The sequence below is a fragment of the Rhinopithecus bieti genome, unplaced genomic scaffold (genome assembly GCF_001698545.2).
Source record: "Rhinopithecus bieti isolate Rb0 unplaced genomic scaffold, ASM169854v2 scaffold_75173, whole genome shotgun sequence".
NCBI lineage: Eukaryota > Metazoa > Chordata > Mammalia > Primates > Cercopithecidae > Rhinopithecus > Rhinopithecus bieti.
This window is the reverse complement of record NW_016828776.1, coordinates 1,052,326-1,072,360: the sequence shown is the minus strand read 5'-3', so window position 1 is coordinate 1,072,360 and position 20,035 is coordinate 1,052,326. Positions and strand designations below refer to the sequence as shown.

The 20,035-nt window shown below is 37.3% G+C and overlaps 1 protein-coding gene across 3 annotated transcripts in view; it reads right to left on the bottom strand.

Moving 5' to 3' along the window:
• The window catches only part of MDFIC (MyoD family inhibitor domain containing), a 96,324-nt gene that overhangs the window by 67,623 nt on the left and 8,666 nt on the right, over positions 1-20,035 (bottom strand). For all 3 annotated transcript variants that reach the window (XM_017864608.1, XM_017864606.1, XM_017864607.1), the window contains exon 3: positions 3,848-3,970. In XM_017864608.1, coding sequence (XP_017720097.1) covers positions 3,848-3,970 — 123 coding nt within the window. The remainder of the gene's footprint in view (positions 1-3,847; positions 3,971-20,035) is intronic.

Sequence of the window (20,035 nt, the reverse complement as noted above, 5' to 3'; positions counted from 1 at the left end):
AGGCTTAGTTGGTGCTCTTAAAAATTCCAAAAATTTAAGCCACCTTTCAGAAATTAAATTATACACCAAAATATGTTCTGAGAATATAAAAGTCTTTTGAACTGTAAAAGGATAAAAGTCATAAAATAAAAAAAAAGAATATCCAATTATAAACTTTTTTTTCATAAAAGCTTTATTGTTTTAATTCTTTACTAATTTGGTTCAGAAATTTTAAACAAATTTAAGTGGCTGGAATTGTCTTTTAAATTTAAATTTCATAAGAAAGAGAACGAAAATGTGCATTCTCTGACCAGATAGTGTGGGGCCTATTTATTCAAAATGTTTGATTCCACATGAGTTTCCTCCTTTTATTTATTACTTCCATAATGTATTCTCTGTAATAAGTTAGCAATTCAAGGGCAACCAATCTGAAATCCATACCCTGAAAAACCATAGTACCGCAGGCCTGCCACCTGCAATGTTTTCTAGGTGGACCAGGGAAAGCAGACTAAGTACAAACTTCTGTGTAGAGCATGAACCAAGTATGATTTCAAGCAGGTAGTCTGCTAAGGTCAGGGTTAAAGTTCACAGAATAATCTGGAAATTATTCTCAGCTTGAATATCCCTTATGAGGCCTGAGAATACACCCTTTAATTAGAATACAATTTCCAAAGCAGCCACTCCCTTGACTTTCCAGAGCTCAGTTATTCTCAGCAAAGTAAAAACAGCCTTATTACACTGACAGCTAACAGTCCCCTATAAATTATGCCTTGAGTGTCCCGCAAAGACGGCAGCAGCCACCCGGCACAACGGAGACACGAGCTGCCAAGCCCTCACCACTTTCAAGAGTAAAGAAAAAGAAGTCACATTCGACCGCGTCTCTCTCCTTCACTTCTTGCTTATGCAAGCTGAGCTGCCCCATGGAAGCTTGGAAAATGTGTGGGTTGTGCATTTGAAAATGTTCCCACACCCAGCCAGCCTCATTTTTCTGATGATCCCTCTATTCAGCCAAACTCACACTACAGTGGGAACACTAACATCAATTCCGTGAGAGCCAGCTGTCTGCCTCTTCCACGGTGCTCAGAGAGCCACACAGGACTCCTGGAACGGGAGCCAGCCCGGGCCTGACTCAACACAGATGTTCCCCTCCTCCCATGAAGCTCTGAGCCAGAGTCTCCTTTTCCAGGGCCTATTGTTATTACAAAAGAGTTTCTGGGCCCCCAAAATGTGCGAGATGTTTAAGCAAGAGGAAAATACACATCTTCCTAACTTCAGAGTTCAGACAGACAGACATTAAATTACACAGAGATGGCCAGTGACTCTGTGAGGAAGGCCAAAGAAGGAAAGTCAGGCAGTTCTGAGAGTTTAGTATCAAAGGAGTTGGAATAGCAGAAGCTACCACAATACAAAACTTTCAAATGCTATCCAGAATTGAGTCAGTTTTAAAGATGATATAAAATGTTCCACTTCTGCAAATCCAGATATCAATTTTTTTCTGTTGATCCAACAAAGTAGACTTTGTCTAGAAAAGCATGACTGGGAAAATAACAAAAATTGAGTTTTTGAAATTTATAATCAAAATTCACAGTCAGATTTCACCCACCAATATTTGGAAATGCTTGCCAGCTTATGTTTCAGGCAGGAGTGGCATTGCTATCTTTGGCCGGTATTTTTTGTATATCCATTCATCTGTCAGTTTTCCCAGCAGCCCTTTCAGAGGGGGGCTTAAATTTCTGTATCGCTTCATTCCTTCAGTGAATATTAGTAAGAAACTAGACAGTTGTTTCCTAATGTTCCAAAGTCCCATGGGACAGGGTACATCATTATCTCAATAAAGAAACTCATGCAATTTACAATATATTTGATTTGATACCCACTTAACCAATTAAACCATAGAGTAAATCATTTTAATTAATTCTTTTTAATGGTACGGATTCCATGACTAATATGAGCTTAACCAAATAATATAAATACATTTAACACATTAGCATGACTCTCCATATTCTTATTTAATAGTGTTTTTTTTTTTTTTTTGAGACAGAGTTTGCTCTGTTGCCCAGGCTGGAGTGCAGTGTTGCGATCTTGGCTCACAGCAAACTCCGCCCCCGCCGGGGTTCATACTATTCTCCTGCCTCAACCTCCCGAGTAGCTGAGACCACAGGCGCCCACCACCACGCCCAGTTAATTTTTTTGTATTTTTAGTAGAGATGGGGTTTCACAGTGTTCACCAGGAAGGTCTCGATCTCCTGACCTCGTGATCCACCCGCCTCGGACTCCCAAAGTGCTGGGATTACAGGCGTGAGCCACTGTGCCCGCCCTAGTGTTTATATTTTTTATTGTTGTTGTTCTAAGAAATCTTACTCACATTTTCCTAATGTGGGCCCTAGGAAAAGAGATAAAGGAAATAAACAAATTAAATGAAACACAAACTTAAAATTGTTACAACTGAAAAAACAAAGTGAGAAAACCATTTTGTTTCCCAACAGATAGAGGTAAAATTGTCTCTAGAACTTCTTCTAGTGCTCACTAACTCTGATTGCTAGGAAATCAGAGATAAAATAGGCCAGTTATTCCACAAAATCATGTGTCTCACAATAGCAGAGTCAATATTAGATAAAAGCTAATCAATATATGTTTTGAGATAAATTTTACTTGAAATAATGTTTATTTGATTCCTTGGATAAAGCTATATAAATCTTCCTCCTCACTAATTTCTGAGTCTCATTTCCTTCCTTCCTACTCCCTTCTCCAAGACCAAAGTGTATAAAAACCAAATGGTCCTAAAATTAACATAAAACATACTCATTTTAGAGTTTTGTTAGAAACCTGGAAATTTCCTTCAATAGTGTTTTATTGTTGTTGTTTATTTTCTCCTAAGTTGGACTCTTCCTTCTTTTTTTCTAATTTATTTTGTTTAGTTTTCAGTTAGAGACAGGCATTCTAGAGAGGAAAGAAATGTTCTAAGTTTCAAAGTAAGTGTAATGTAGAAGACAGTAAAGGGTCAATAGTATGAAATTATTTAAACTAAAGAAATAAGTTTTAAAAATAAAATAAACATTTGATCCCAGAAGTAAATTCTCCTCTACCCACTCTGAAAACCTGAGAAGGGAACATGGTACTTTGGTTACTCTAAAGGGGAATATCAAAAGATTTACTCTCTGTGCTCTTCCAGGTGTGGCCTAGCAGCAATATTTACACCTACGTGTTTGCTATGTCCAATAATTCATTGTATGGCAAATTCACCTTGAACACACCTAGGGGAACTTAGTGACCAGAACGTCAGCTCCAGGAGCTCGAGAGCAGAACCTCACATTGGATCAGCATTCTGATCAGCACCCAAAAGACATGGTATTGCAGGGCATTCAAAGAGTAACATGAAAATAGACCAAAGCTTTTGTATGCAATTTTAGGAAGAAGAATATCACAAAAAATTTTTAACCAACAGTGATAAAATATTAATCAAAAAAAAAAATTTAAAGTCAGTTAGCTAGGAGAAGAGAGACCACAGTAGCATTAATCTTTTAGCTCCACCATCTTTCTCTTGTTAGTTTCTCCATCCGCATATACTTAGAGTTGTTTGACTTCCACTTAGTTGCTACTCAAAAAGGAACTGAATTTTGACTAAATCTCTCTGAGAATAGAGTCCAACATTTACGGGTCAATTCTTCCTTTCTGAGGAAAGACAACACTGACAGCATTATGTATAACCTAGCTTTAGCTCTGCAATTTAAAATATGAATGCAACCACTTTTAGATAAACTCTGTTGATTTACGAATTTGTAGCAGAATTATCTGGGACAATTAACGAAGAATATATTATCATAGTCGTATCCCAAAATCACTCAAAGTTTTTTCTAAAAATACTTACTTCTGATGAGTTCACCATCTGAAGGATTTCCCCAAATGGACTGGTCTTGCATCTCTCCATGTGTGAAGTGGCTATTGGTAGCTTGAGTTATATCTTTCTCAGTATTGTCTTTATCACATTTTCCTGAATTAAAAAAGATACATTTAATATAATTGAATTTATATATTTTTCTTTTTTTAGTATATACATTTTCTAAATGCTTCCAAGTCTGCCATAATGTAAGGATATAGAACAGGTCTATCTCTATTGACTGCTGCCTATGTTATTGACTCAGTAACAGGTATTTACTGAGCACCTACTATCAGCCTGACATTAAAGAATCAGAGATGTTCATGGTAAAAATAATCTGTTAAGTTTACAGTAAACAAGTAATTTTAATACAGCAAGTGATGTGCCATGATAGAGAAATGTGGAAACGTTACAGGAAGGATGAAAGTGAGTGAGTCCATGCATGTAGAGGGCTGATCAGCAGGGAAAGGAGTGAAAGAGAAGAAGCTCTGATGAGTGGTAGAGATGAAAAGTCAGCCCGCAGCTGAATGAGGAGAGACTCAGTAGTGAGGAGGTATAGAAAGCAACTACAGCATTCTCTCTCTAGAAAGTGAAGAAAGGCCGGGCGCGGTGGCTCAAGCCTGTAATCTCAGCACTTTGGGAGGCCGAGACGGCGGATCACGAGGTCAGCAGATCGAGACCATCCTGGCTAACACGGTGAAACCCCGTCTCTACTAATCCGGCCACTGCACTCCAGCCTGGGTGACAGAGCCAGACTCCGTCTAAAAAAAAAAAAAAAAAAAAAAAAAAAAAAAAAAAAACAACAAGAAAAAACAAAAAAAAAAACAAAAACAAAAAGAAGAGTGAAAGAAAAGTCAAGGACTGTGTAATGCATCCTCCGAGAAGGGGGTGTTTAGGAGGAGAGAATCGCAGGTGGGTTTATGGGTTCTCAGGGAGAAAACCAACATGTACAGAAACGTAAAGTCTTTGGGAAGCATAAGTCAAGCCAAAAGCAAACTGGCAATAAGGTAAAATGCATGCTATGAGAGGTCCAGATCACCAAAGAGGTTCAAAGGAAGCAAAAATACTCATCAGGATTCAGAGATCAAGAAAAGCACTGAGAAAAAGGTACATGTTGGATGGTCTTTAAAAGATTAGTTGGATTTCCAAAAGTCCAGATGGGAGAAAGGTAGAAGAACAGCACAGGCAAACTCCAAAAGCAGACGTTTGGGTAAAGGTTCCAACTCTGGACTGTGAACGACTATGAGTAGAAAATTAGGAGAGAAGGCTGTGAAGGTTTGATTAGAGACATTGTGTGGATTTTATAATGCTAAGGTGAGAAATGTGGATGAAATTCAAAATCAAGAAAAATAAGTCAAACTACCCACTGAACCTTTATGAAATGCCTTATCAGAGCCACGCCTTAGGAAGATTAATAAACTTGTGCACACTTGTGATTCTCAGTTCTGGATGCACTTTAATTCACTTGGCTAGTTTTTTGTTTTGTTCTGTTTTTGTTGTTTGTTTGTTTGTTTTGAAACAGAGTCTCCCGTTTGTTTGTTTGTTTGTTTGTTTGTTTGTTTTGAAACAGTCTCCCTCTGTCGCCCAGGCTCCGCCTGCCGGGTTCACGCCATTCTCCTGCCTCAGCCTCGCCAGCAGCTGGGACTACAGGTGCCTGCCACCATGCCCGGCTAATTTTTTTGTATTTTTAGTAGAGACGGGGTTTCACCATGTTAGCCAGGATGGTCTCGATCTCCTGGCTCGTGATCTGCCCTTCTCGGCCTCCCAAAGTGCTGGGATTACAGACGTGAGGCACTGCGCCAGGCCGCTTAACATGTTCCTGGGTACCAAAATCAAAGATTCTATTTCAACTGAGGGAGAAGAGGTTGAACTCAGATGATTCCATTGGAGTATGGATATATCTAAGAGGGAGAATACAGTAAGAGAAACTAAAAGAGAGACTTCGCAAAGCCCATATTGAAGTTGATAAGAGTATAATTAACTGGATAACAAGATAGAATAGAGAGTAAATGTGAGAAATTAACTAGAGGTTTGTAGAGATAATCAAGGAAGGTGGGGCTGGATATGACCAAGTTCTCAGTCTGGATTTGACTGGGAAAGCCTAAAAATCAGGAGACCAATTTATTCTTTTAGTAATATATATTTTTGCATAGTAGATGTTTAGGCATTGTGCTAGTTGATGAGGATACAATGAATTATGAAATGCTGCCCAGGCCTTCTTGGAGTTTACAGTGTAGTGAATGAATTAAGTATTGGACATTTGAATTTGCAAGTCAGAAAAAAGGTTATAGCTAGAAATAGTCATCTTTCTAAACTTGATTTCCAAAGCCATTCAAATTAATGAGCTCACTAAAAGAGTGAATATATTAAGAAATATCAAGAAGAGTAGCAAGTACCAAGAAGAGTCCGTACAATTAGGAAGGAGTTAGAGAAGAAAAACTGCATGATGTTAAGCCATGGAAGCAAAGAAAGGAAAGAGATTCAAACAGAAGTTGTTAGTCAACCGTGTTAACATTTCCAGGGGAAGGAAAAAATTTCTGCACATGCAAAATTTTCATGTACCATGGGGATTTCACAACAATTAAAAGTTCTGCCATGAAACAAATTTCAACACATAAAAATAGATGGACACCCACTTGGGACCAAGTCCAGAGGCTAAGGTCTCTGAAGCAAATGGGGTCTTAAATTCCAAGGATTTTTATAAACAAAACCATATTCAAATAGCAGTAAAATATAAATTGAAAATATACTAAACCAATATGTTCTAGATTTATGTAACATTTACTCAGCATTATCATAGAGAAATGTAATCTTCATGAGATATGTTAGTTTCAATTAAAATCTTTACTTTTTTAAACAACTCCAGAAATCTTTCCACTGCTACAGTCAACTCAAGGACATTCTGAGATTATCAATAAAAGAGATTTTTCATGGAAACTCACTAGTAGATATGAACTAGCTCATCAGCAGAGTCCTAAATACTTGCTGCCATTGTTATGTAGCTGACTGCCGCCAGGTGTCATGCTAGTAGGCTTGATTCAATTAGTAACTTTAATTGAAGCTGAATGAAATTAATTATATAATTTTGAGCTGTTCAAGTTTAATTCCATTAAAATTAATTCATGAAACCAAGGCATTATGAAGCATTGCTGACTAAAAGAAAATAGGTATGAATAAAGCCTCTAGACACACTTAACTCATATTTGAATCATGTCCAATATTCGAGTGCTAAACACAGACCCTCTCAACTCTCCATTGAATAAATGAAAATGCCATGTGGTCCATATACACATAGATGTACAACTGTATAACCCACTCTAGGTAAAAAATAAAGTTCTTCCTGCTCTAAACTGTTATTAATGGACAATTTATCACATTTTTTTAAAAGTCTCCTTATCTGTGAAATTCTAGAATTAGGTGATTCCCAGTGTCCATCTCAGGTCAAAAAAGAAAAAAACTGTCATTCTCTGTCTGATTATATTCAGTAAATAATATGCAGTTACTATTAATTCACTATTCTCAGTCTATTCAACTTTGCTTCTCTTGAAAACTAAATGTCTTGGCTCAAAAGCTGGTCTCAGGGTTTTGCTGTGATCTGCAGCACTCAGCCCAAAGCAAGATTCAAAAAAAGGTTCCCAATAAAAATAATTTAAATTGACTGTTGCCAATTGTCCACTTGTATAAACTAAACTTCTGTGACCACTTGACTGTTCTGTGACTTTCAAATGTATGCATGTCATTTTATTAATATATTCTTACTATTTACTCATTTCAATGAGCTACCCATATGGCAGTCTCATAAATGGTGGGCAGTTACATATAACACTGAAGAAATGCTCTGAAGAGAGAGCAGGATTTATTGATAGACAATTGTAAGATGGGGACCATGATATCCAAACATGAAACCAACCTTACTAAAGCTTTCAATTGGTTGAGTCAGCCACTACTCATTACAATAACAAAATGGAAGTTTCTAGTAACCAATTTCTATTATCAGAGTAGATTTTTTGTGTTATTTCTGAAATGAGAAACAGAGAACTCAGCCCTGGTTTAATAAATTTCACTCTGTATAATGGAGGTTTGTAGTTGCAACTCAACTAGCAGGTAGGCCTGAAAGATAACCCATAGGTAGTCAGGTGATTTTGGTCACGTATGAAATCAGTCTGTACCTTTCTACAAGATTTCTATTTACATGTCCAACAGGCATACATCTCCCCCACCCAAAGTAGCAATTTTCTCTTAAAAGGGGGCCTTCATTATCTCAACAATGCTGTCCTTCTAAGCCAATGGTCCTTTACTTTGGCTTGGGGTTAGAACCACTGTACAGCTCTTGAAACATAAACATGCACAGGCCCAACCTAAGAGATTTCAACTCAGGTGTGTGTGGGGCTGGGGGAGTGATGTCATCATGATATATGGCCCGGCTTGAGGGGCACTATTCTAAGTCAACTCTTATCTTGTACTACACAACTATTTATATCAAAAAAGAACTTAGGTATATCAAATATTGAGATACAGACTTTGATACTCATCCCCTTGTCACAGTATTCTAAGTACTAGAAAATAGATTTGTATCTAATCATTGAATTACTATAGAGGTATTTATTTCTGTCTCCATGTAAGGATAACTATTAAGAATACAAAATCTGGCTGGGCACGGTGGCTCACGCCTATAATCTCAGCATTTTGGGAGGCTGAGGCAGGTGGATCACCTGAGGTCAGGAGTTCGAGACTAGCCTGACCAACATGGTAAAACCGGGTCTCCACTAAATACAAAAAATTAGCTGGGCATGGTGGCGCATTCCTGTAATCTCAGCTACTTGGGGGCTGAGGCAGGAGAATCGCTTGAATCCAAGAAGACAGAGGTTGCAGTGAGCCAAGATCATGCCACTGCACTCCAGCCTGGGCAACAAGACCGAAACCCCATCTCAAAAAATAAAAAAGAACGCGAAATCTGAATTATATATCATGCTAATCAATTCTACTAATAATGGGATAAAAGAAATATGTTTTAGATTTCAAAATAAAAATTGAAGATGCATTAAAAATAGTACTAGATCAAAGGATAGTTGAACACCACTGGCATCTACTTCCAAAGGTTAGCTCCTGAGCATCCTAGTATGTCTACTCTGGACAAACAAGTGACGAAGAACTACTTTTCTCTGGATGAGGAAAAAGGCTAGTTCCCTGGCAACAAATATTCTCACTGGGGAGACCAAACACACACACATAAACAATCAAGCAACTGCAAAACAGAAGGTAGTGACAACTGCTCCAACATAATTCTGGCTCAAAGGCTGACCAGCTGTGTGACTGGGACTCATTGTCTTCATCCTCTTCATCAGGAAATTAGAGCGTTAAACTGGATGAACGCAGAGGCCTTTCTGGCTCTAAAATTCTGCAAATCTGATTCTGCACAAGAGCTAAACAATAGAGCCAAAAGCTCATACACATGCAGAAGAGTGTTTAAAATGGAGTCAAGGAAATCATAGAAAAGCCATTGTAGGGCATTGGATTTGAATTAATTCTCAAAGAAAGTGACGAACATGAATTGAGTGAGAGTAAATGGAAAAAGTAAGGGTTCCAAATGATCAATTTAAATACAATATGTCCTACTCAGAAATGACTATCTTACAGAATCAATACCCTTTATCTTCCTGTTTCTAAAGAGGGGCATGAATGGTAAGAAACAATCTTCTCCAATCTCAATTCTTCCTGTTGAAGGAGAACGAAAAATATTCAGGTAAATAGAATTTCCGTTTAATTTAAAATTCTATAACACTTTACCTAGTTTGCATTATCTAAATTTAAAACTTGGTAGTTTTACTTGTCTACAACAGTTGGAGGATAAAATAATAAGATGGTGATTAGCAAGAAAGAAAAATCTAAGAACATTAAAAATAAATTAGAAAACAACATATAAAATATGATATATGCCACATAACAGCCACTCAACTAGTATGTGTTTGTTACATAAGTTTCAAAAAAATAAAAATGTTTTCTTTGTTGAAAGAATAATCAATGTTTGGAATTACAGTACTAACAGTTTTCAAAGGACTTCAATATATAATATTTATTTGATCTTCAGAACCATCAACAGTGTAATAAAGAGAAAAACTTAGCCCAGTTTTACTGATGAGAAAACAGAGTCTCAGAGATAGATATTCAGTTGGAAACAGGAAGATAAAATCCAGAGTTGGAAAAGATCTGCAGCTCAGCTAGTTTCATATCCCACTCAATGTAGAAATGTCTACCGTAATATTCAGCCCTTCTCCAAAATTTCAGTGATTGCTACTTCACAAGGGGACACCTTGTATTCTTGGTCAGATTGGTGCATTGACAAGTTATTCTTTTTTTTTTTTTAACATAAATCTGCTATTAAGTCATTTATAACTATTCTTAGTTCTGCCCTTTGTAGGTAGGAATAGTAAGCTTTACCTTTTCTATAAGACAATTGTTCAAACTATTGAAGAGGGATATTTTTCCAACAATTTATAATCAAGCAATAATATTATCTCCATAACTGAATGCTTTTAACAAATAATATTATAGTAACAGAAAAACCTGAGAATGTTGCTTCAAATTTCTGTACATGCCACAGTTTTCAAAAAAATGGGGGCAACATTGCCACTGAAAAGTCCAAATACTTGAAGCCTTCCTGATGAAAAAAAGGATTCTCATTAGTGTCTCTGGGACAGAAGGACTCTCTCCTAATTTTACTCTGCACTAGAGAAGCAACTAAAAGCAAAGGATCTAAAATCAGGGTGCCTGCGTCCACCACTAATGATGTGGATCCTGGACAAGTTAATCTTTGTCAGTTTCTTCATCTTTAAATGGGAATAAAAACAGTCTCTATCTCGTAAGGTGGATGTGGAAATAAATGAAATCAAGCCAGGAAAGCACAGTGTCTGATATAGAATAAGAGCTCATTCACACTGGCTATTGTTATTCCATTAAGTGTTATTGCAATAAGCACCTTTTTAAAACATGCTATAAATAAATCATAAGGAGGCTGGTAAGGGCAGTATCCATTCAGTAATCTCTATATGAAAAACCAGACAATAAGTATGTTTCCAGACTGAATACAAGGAAAAGTATTGTTTCCTTTGAGTAGCTGTATGTTATTTTTTTCCTTATAGACAATGAAAAGTATATCCTCCAAAAGTTTTCTTTTGAGTGCACATCTACATACAAAATTGAATAACTGTGTTTGACCCCACAGCCTATACCTATACATTCTGATTTCCCCAGGCTTAGGTTTCCTAGTCTACTTATATTTACCGTTATTCTGTTTTAATGCTTTTTAAAAATATTCCTATAAGCCACCTCAAATATTCTACTGAACCAGGCAGAAGTGTGTGTAAACTCACAAACCAAAAAAACAAAAACAAAAAAGAAAAATACATTTTCTACTTGTTATCCATACTTTATTTGCTTACTTCAAGAAAGACTAATATAAATTATGTTCCTTGGCAGGAATCTTTATAAAACCTCATAAAACTTAATCAGGGTAAAATATACTTCTATTCTTATAAAAAGGAGTATAACTAGCTCTCTTTGTGTTTAAATTTTGAGACTTTTGCATGTTAGCTCTCATACACTTCCATTAAATATTTGATGATAATCTATGACAGAGCATTTGTAATCTGCATATTATATATAGTTATTGCTGATATGCAATCTATATTCATACCTCCCTTATCTATAACAAACTTGCTTTAAACAATTTCATATTTACTCTTCCATTAAAATGCCAGCATTATTACAGATGATTGATACGTATTCTAGTTTATGAAATTTCAAGTAATCTGAGACTAAAATCTCTGGGAAAAGTAACCAAAAAAAAAAAAAAACTAGGTCTGTATTTTCCCCGCAGTTCAGAATAATGTGGAAATTCTGCAAATGTTTCCCAACTGTAACCTTTAAAAAACCAAAGATAAGGCAGCTTTCAGGAAGACCTCCGGCTCTGGAATTTTACTTCTTCACTGATCCAAAAAAAAAAAGCCCTCAAGCTTAATGACCTTTAAGGAACATTGCAAAACCAACCTGCTTTGCCTAACATTCTAAAATGGATTAAAATCGCATTGTCCGAAAATACACGTTAAGATAACCAAAGCATTTAAACAGATGAGTGAATGAACATATGCATAAATTTCAAGACTTTGCAAACACAAGGAAGTTATATAATTATACACTATAAATGTTTGTTGAGTAAGTCAAATGCTTAAATCAACGTAATTTAATTAATTCATTGTTATCAGTATTTTGAAAAATAAGAAGACTTCTGAGCAAGATCTAAAATATATTCCTTTGAAGGGCTTCTTATGTATTTGGAAGCATATGGTATATTTAGACCCAAAAGAATGGTGGGCAAATTATACTGACTCAATCACTTTATAGGTTTGGGGTAGGTAAAAGGAATGGAATATGTACAAACAAAATTGGAAAACAAATTACAAAATTATATGAAAATCCAATTGAGTATAAATATGCAAAGAAATAGGTACAAAGTGCAGCAATCATTTAACATACATCTCAATAAATCAGTGCTCTAAATTCATGAAGGGAGAAGGAAGAATTGTGTGCTTTCCACTCAAGAAAATAAGCGCTTGGGACCGGGCGCGCTGACTCACGCCTGTAATCCCAGCACTTTAGGAGGCCGAGGCGGGTGGATCACGAGGTCAGGAAAAGGCGACCATCCCTGGCTAACATAGTGAAACCCCGTCTCTACTAAAAATACAAAAAAAAAAATAGCCGGGCGTGGTTGCGGGCGCCTGTAGTCCCAGCTACTTGAGAGGCTGAGGCCGGAGAATGGCTTGAACCCGGAAGGCGGAGGTTGCAGTGAGTGGAGATCGCGCCACTGCACTCCAGCCTGGGCGACGGAGGGAGACTCTCTCTGAGAAAACAAAAAAGAAAAGAAAAGAATCCCTTGGATAACAGCAATCTGATATGAGGACCCAGGACACATCTCAGTCATCTTAGTCTCTTGCACCTTTTACATCTAAACCTACTTTTCGTCACTCTAAGAATAAATTTTTAGGATGATTGACCGTGAGGCACAGCAAACTCCTTCCTTCTTACATACAGGTTCAGTTATGTTTATTCAGCCAAACAATATGTTCATACTAAAGCCAAACATTCATGGGCTTATGAAATCTGGAGTTAAATGGGCTCTCAGAGGCCCCTCTGACAACCTGATAAAATAAATTCAGATGAAAACATTCGACATTCAACATTCTCAAGAATAGGCCAAGGACTGTAGGTATGAATACTTACAGGGATAGAGAAATGGCCTCAGAAAATAGCTTACTCCACTTCTGGTATTTTAATTATTCAGACCATCCTCACATTTGGCTAAAATCTACTTCCCTAAAATTTTCACTGATTCATCGTATTTTGCTTTTTGCAAAATCAAACAAAGTAAAAAAAAACAAAGTCTAATCTTCTCTCCATTTGACAGTGCCATATTAGAAAGTATCTTATGTTCCTCTGTCTTCTCTGTGCTAAATATGCCCAGTTCATTCGATGGTTTTTCAGAGGCATCACATTCTAATCACTCTTATAGGCACAATAGCCTTCTTAATCTTGTCTAGAAAACTATCATGTCCATCTGTGACAGACTGGATTAAGAAAATGTGGCACATATACACCATGGAAAAATACTATGCCAGCCATAAAAAACGGATGAGTTTTGCGTCCCGTTTGGTAGGGACTGGGTGCAGCTGGAAACCATCCATTCTTTACAACCTATCACAAGAACAGAAACCAAAACACCGCATGTTTCTCACTCATAGGTGGGAACTGAACCGATGAACAGCACTTGGATCGGGAGGACAATCACAACACCGGGGCCTATCATGGGGAGGGGGGAGGGGGGAGGTGATTGCCATGTGGGAAGTTAAGACCCTGATATAAATGAATGAAATGATGGGTGACCTGACGAGTGTGATGGGTCAGCCACACCAACATGGTACACGTATACGATATGTATACAAACCTTGCACGTTATGCCCACATGTACCCCTAGAAACTTAAAGTATAATAAAAAAAAAAAAAAAAGAAAGAAATTGTCTGATTGCCAAAATCCAGAGACACCATATCTATAGCAGGTACCTTAACTGGCAGTCTATTAACTCCATTATAAAAAGGAATAGAGGCTGGGCACAGTGGCTCACGCCTGTAATCCCAGCACTTTGGGAGGCCGAGGTGGGAGGATCACAAGGTCAGGAGTTCAAGACCAGCCTGACTAACATGGTGAAACCCTGTCTCTACTGAAAATACAAAAATTAGCTGGGCGCAGTGGTGCACGCCTGTAATCCCAGCCACTCAAGAGGCTGAGGCAAGAGACTTGCTTGAACCTGGGAGGCGGAGGTTGCAGTGAGCCAAGATCACGCCATTGCACTCCAGCCTGGGTGACAGAGTGACACTCCATCTCAAAAGAAAAAAGAAGGAATGGAAGATTCACACCCATCTTTAGTCTTTCAGCATAGTAACTTGCATATGCACCACAGTTTAAAAACCTTTCTGTTACCTCTCAGTTACACAGAGTTATTTTATCAAGAACACTTTTAGTCTCAAGCTCTCTAGTTAAGCAATGAACTCTTACTTGGCACTATTACAAGAATGAAGGCTAGTGGAAATCAAAAGTGAATCAAAGGGGGTTGTTTAATCTGTAAGAGCATTTCAGCGTTATGATTTGAGTCTGATCTTGAAATAAATAAATAGATGACAGAGAAGAGTTTTTCAAATAGTGGCAAATGCACAAATAAGATAATTGTAAGTGAATTTGAAGTATATTGAAATTAATTTCTGGGACTTCAGAATGGTAGATATAGAACTGAAATCAGAAGGTGTGTCCTCTGTCAATTTTCATAAAGGCCCAAATCAGGAACTTCTTATAAACTTCAGTAACTCAGCCTCTCAATTTCTGGGCCCTCCCCACCCTTGCTGTGGAGGAATGAGTTCTTTGGATTCTCCTCGAAGACCACAACCTATATTCTTCTGGCTCTACCATCTTTGCAGTCTCATCAACTTCTACAGTTTCAGTAAACTTCAGGAAGATAACTTGTAGATCCATTATCCTAGCCCTGACACCTATCCTGAGCTACAGATTTGAAGTTTTAACTCTACATAAATATATCTTTAGCAACTCAGACTCAAAATTTCCCAAAAATCATCAACACTTTTCTTCTCTTCCTGCCTGTTTCCGTAACTGTTGCCTGTGTCTTAGTTAATAGTAGTCACAGAATCACCTTCAACTCTTTATTTTCTTTTTATGTCGCCTATTCCAAAATAATCAGTTACCAGATTCTGCTAGTAATAATTCCCCAATTTCTTGCAAATCTATACTTTCTTTTCCACACCCACTACCAGTGCCTCAGTCTCTTTACCCTCCAATCAAAAATACTTCCTAACACCAAGATTAAATATGTTACTCCTTAGCTGATTGTACGAATTATATCCATTTTGCATATTGATGAAAAACTGATATAGTTATTTGAACATTGTGTATATTTTATGTTGTAAACTCCCATACTTTCTCATGCCTAATAATTTTATCTTGTATCCCCATGAGAAGTAAATAGTACAACCCGTCAGATCTTATGTTTTGCTTGGATAATGAAAGAAATAAGAACTATGTTTATAAAGACCCAAAAGCAGTGTCTACGTTTACAAACACCAGAAAGATCAGGCTGATTTGCCATGAAAAAGAGTAGGAGGACAATGCCTCGGAGTGGCAAAAGTAAAGAGAGGAAGCTGGTTCCTTCATACTCTGCCACCTAGTTTCAGAGAGCCTGTCACCCGCTCGACCACAAGGTACCTTAGTTTCAAGGCTCAACCCAGCATAATACTCACCAAAAAACCCTACAAACTGTGTATTCTTTAACTATGGTCACTAGCAGTCCAAATTAGACAAAACTGATTCCTTCTCGCCATCCTGAAATCCTCTCTCAAACTCTAAATTTACCTGCTCCAAGATGATACCAGTCAGTTGGCATCTGGCCATAAATTAATCTGTCACGTGGCTGTTATTCTAATCTTGAATCGATATTTCAGTAAGAGATTGCAATTTAATTTAGTAAACATTTGTGTCTCATCCTCTCTCATCCTGTTGAGAAATTCCTTGCAGACAAAACTATACATTCTTAATCTTCACAGCACCTTGTAGGCACACCGAAAAGTATTTGTGGGCAGGGTTTTCCCATTCAAATCTCTCAATAGCAAAATACATGTGCTAGCATAAAAATTAATTTCAGACTTTGTTCCTGAAACTAATTGGGCATAAAAGCACATGTATATGAATCATCTCACTTGAGATCATGTGGGTGTGAATCTGAAAACAGAAGTAGACTGTAAGTAAAAACCACAAACGAAATTAAATTCATGTTAAAATAACTCTTCTCATAGTTTCTACTTAGCAAACCCTAAGTGATTAGAAGAAGAATCTATAAAATATAACTAGACTTTAAAAACTTAAGGTTAAAAAGCTTTCCTCCTTCAGGACATGTAGGCTAATGTAAAAAGAAGATATTAAAAGTTTAAGTAACTTCAGTAAAGTTACTGGAAAGACAAAGAGAGAGGGAGAGGGAGGAGGAAAAGGGGAGGGAGGGAGAGAGATCAAGTATCCAAAATACTGGTGCATACACATAGCACTGTTTAAGACAGAAGGGCGGCAGCATCTTTCTTTGATCTACTCTAATGAATCACTGTAGTTAAACTGTCCAAAATCTAGAATCTAGTCAGTACATAATATATTCTCTTAATAAAAACCGAATACTTTGAGAAGTAGAAACATGGAAACCACTTGATTTATCCTCTGCCTTTGTACAGAAGAATACTTACATTGTCTCAGAAAGATAATCTGGTTGAATTTTTTTATCTGTTTCATGTGTTGTTGTTCTAAATAACTTTGTATTTGCAAATGGCCTAACTTTAGATTGTGTCAATTGAAGTTTCCTTGTTATCCCCAAACCTTTTATTATTATAGAAATATAATCCAGTAAAATACTTGTACACTGTTATTAGGCCTTGTTTCCATGAAATCATCTCAACAAGATCCAGGAAACGAGGTTCAAAGAAACAGGAAAAGCCTTTACACACCCAAAAATTCCACAGTTTCCCTCATAGCCCTGTAAAGGTCACTCAATCATATATGTTAAATCCTTGTAAGTGAACTGACCAAACAAAGCAACAGCCATAATTTTTTATCGCCAGAGGTCTTAGTCTGTCAATCGCATTTCTGGTCTCTGGATTATCTTCCCAGCCTGGAATATAAGACGAGTTAACATAAACACACTCTTCCCACACATGCGTGATACACATCCCTTGTCATCCTCTCATCACTCCCACCCTGCCAACCTCTAACCGTATGCTAACTGCAAAATCCATTCTATCTGTTTCCCTTCCCAAGCTCCTGCATGCTCCTTGGCTGAGAAAGACAACCAACCATGCTGATCACTTCCAGTAAGAATTCATGCCATTCAGTCCTAGTTAATCTCTTTGTGTTACCCAGCAGGCATTTTATTTGCCGCAGATTGACTACCTCTTTAATTCTTCCCTCTTCCAAATCTTTTCCAGACATCTCAGATTTCTTGATTCATCCTAACCTCCTTTGCTCTCAGAAATTGTTACCATTTACTTTGCCGGGATATAGGCCCTCAATATTTATTTTGATATCAAATTTTGTCTAGATTATCACCTATCCTTTTCTCCCACCTCCATCTCAAAGAGGAATATTCCCAGCTTTCCAAAGACTGGTCTCTTCATCCCATTCTTTCCTAGAATTTTTATCTTTCCCTTACAAATACCTACTGCACCACTTCCTCCTTCCTCTATTTCCTTTCTTCAATTTCTCTCTATCTTCTGGCTTTCTTCTCATTAGTGCACAGTGAGTGTACTCAATCCACCCATCCAAGCAAGAGAAGTCTTCCATGCACCCTGTTTCTCCTTAAACAAACCAAAACTCTTTTCATCTTTTGTATCCACCAAATATCCAATGCTCCTGTGACTAAGAAGACTCAACAGCTCTTCCTAGGTTTCCACTCAGGCTCCAAAGCAAACTTATTAATTACCTTAAATTTCTACTTCTCCACCATCTCCCATATAAAATATTTTGCCCAACCACCGGCCAGCCACGGTGGCTCACACCTGAAATCCAGAACTTTGGGAGGCTGTGCGGCAGGCGGATCACAAGGTCAGGAGTTTGAGACCAACCTGGCCAACATAGTGAAACCCATCTCTACTAAAAAATACAACAAATTAGCCAGGTGTGGTGGCACGCAACTGTAGTCCCAGCTACCCAGGAGGCTGAGGCAGAAGAATCGCTTGAACCTGGGAGATGGAGGTTGCAGTGAGCCGAGATCACACCACTACACTCCAGCCTGGGCAACAGGGTAAGACTCCATCTCAAAATAGATAGATACACAGATAGATAGATAGATAGATAGATAGATAGATAGATAGATAGATAGACATCTATATCTATATCTTTTACCCAATCATATCAGTTCATCAAAATGTGCACACTGTGCTTGGTCTCAGGAGTTTCAAAGATGAATAAGTAAAAATCTATTCCCTCAGCGGTTCTCACAGCTAAGTAAAGCTCTATCCTACTTTTGCTATTGTTCTTAAATCAATTTCCTCAATTTTACTCCTGCTAATGCCAAGTCCTCTAATCTTTTGTCAGCCTATTATAATCACTGCCTCCACTCTTGCTTCTTCCTCCAAAATCATTCTATGAACTGTCACCAGAACAGTTTTCCTAAAAACACCAGTGAGTCCCGTCCTTTTCTTCTTAAGAAAATTCAGTGGTCACCAACTCCTACAGAAGGGATATGCAAGCTCCTCAGCAAGAGAATCAGGGCCCTCCTGAACTGACTTTAGCCTACCTTGTTCTGTGCCCCTTCATACAGCCCATACAATGGTCTTGGTGAAGTACCCAATATTCTGTAATCATCTCCCCCAAGATTTCTTTGCTACCAGGTATCTCCACAGAGCTGAGTCCTACAACTATGCTATACTTCCTGGTCCAACTCAAATCAAAACTTTTCTTGAGGATTTTCCGAATCCCCTACTAGAGACATTTTCTCTCACCCAGGTTCTGCCGTCACACTTTCTTTGTGCCTCTACTATGGCACTGATTTCCTTAATATGCCAGCCACAGGCTCAGCATTTACCATGCTATTCCTTAGAACTTTTTTTTTCACAGTTCTCAACTAAAACAGGTCAACCTCTCCAAATGCTTTCTTAAATTTACAGATATATCTTCTTTAACCACTTCCTTCCTCCCTTTTTAGTTTTTTCCCAGTTACATCCTTCTCTTACTCATTTAGTTCTTTTTTTAACAAAGGGAAAATGAATATGCCCAGCTGATAAGGCCTCCACTTGTATAACTGAAATCATAGAATGTACATTAGGTCCTTTAGACATAAAAAATTAGAAGTATAAGTTAAAAGATTCATTTTCTAAATTGAAAATGTTCCCAAATCCTCTTTCAAATCTACGTCTTTCTATATTCTTCTGATTAAGCCTGTCCTTCCTCAAGCAACTGTATTCAAAAAGTGTTTTAAACCAATTTCTATTCAGTTTAATTTTATTCTTGGTTATTTGTATTTGCTGCCAGTTTTATAATAGTATGTTTTCTGTGAGTTATTATAGGCAGACACAATTTAATAAAACTTAATTCTAACAATCTTATGACATTTATTAGGGAACTAAATATAATTTATCACTCTGTTTCTATGAGAAAGTAGAATCCAGGTTCCAAAAGTCCAATTTACAATGGAACACAACTCATGCGAAAACTGGAGACTTCTTTCCTTGTTTTGCCATATGTTGGAGTCTCCAAAGTGTAGGATAGCAAGAATATCTGCTGAGATAGTAAAATAAATATTAAAATTCTATTTATTTAGTCTGTTATTCTTTTTAAATTTTACTTTTGCATTTCTTTCATAATGTTCAAAATGTATTTTTATTATAGTACATATAATTATGAAAAAAATAAGCTTTTTTGAGGATGACTATGCAGCAGTATTTTGAGGATGAATTGAAGCATACGATAAAAATCTTGGAGAGGATCATTAGAGAGTTTACATGGAGTGATAATAATTTAAACTTTGGAACTTCAAAAGGTGAACTTTTAAAAAGCTTTCTGAAGCCTTTCCCTCCAAAAAAAAAAAA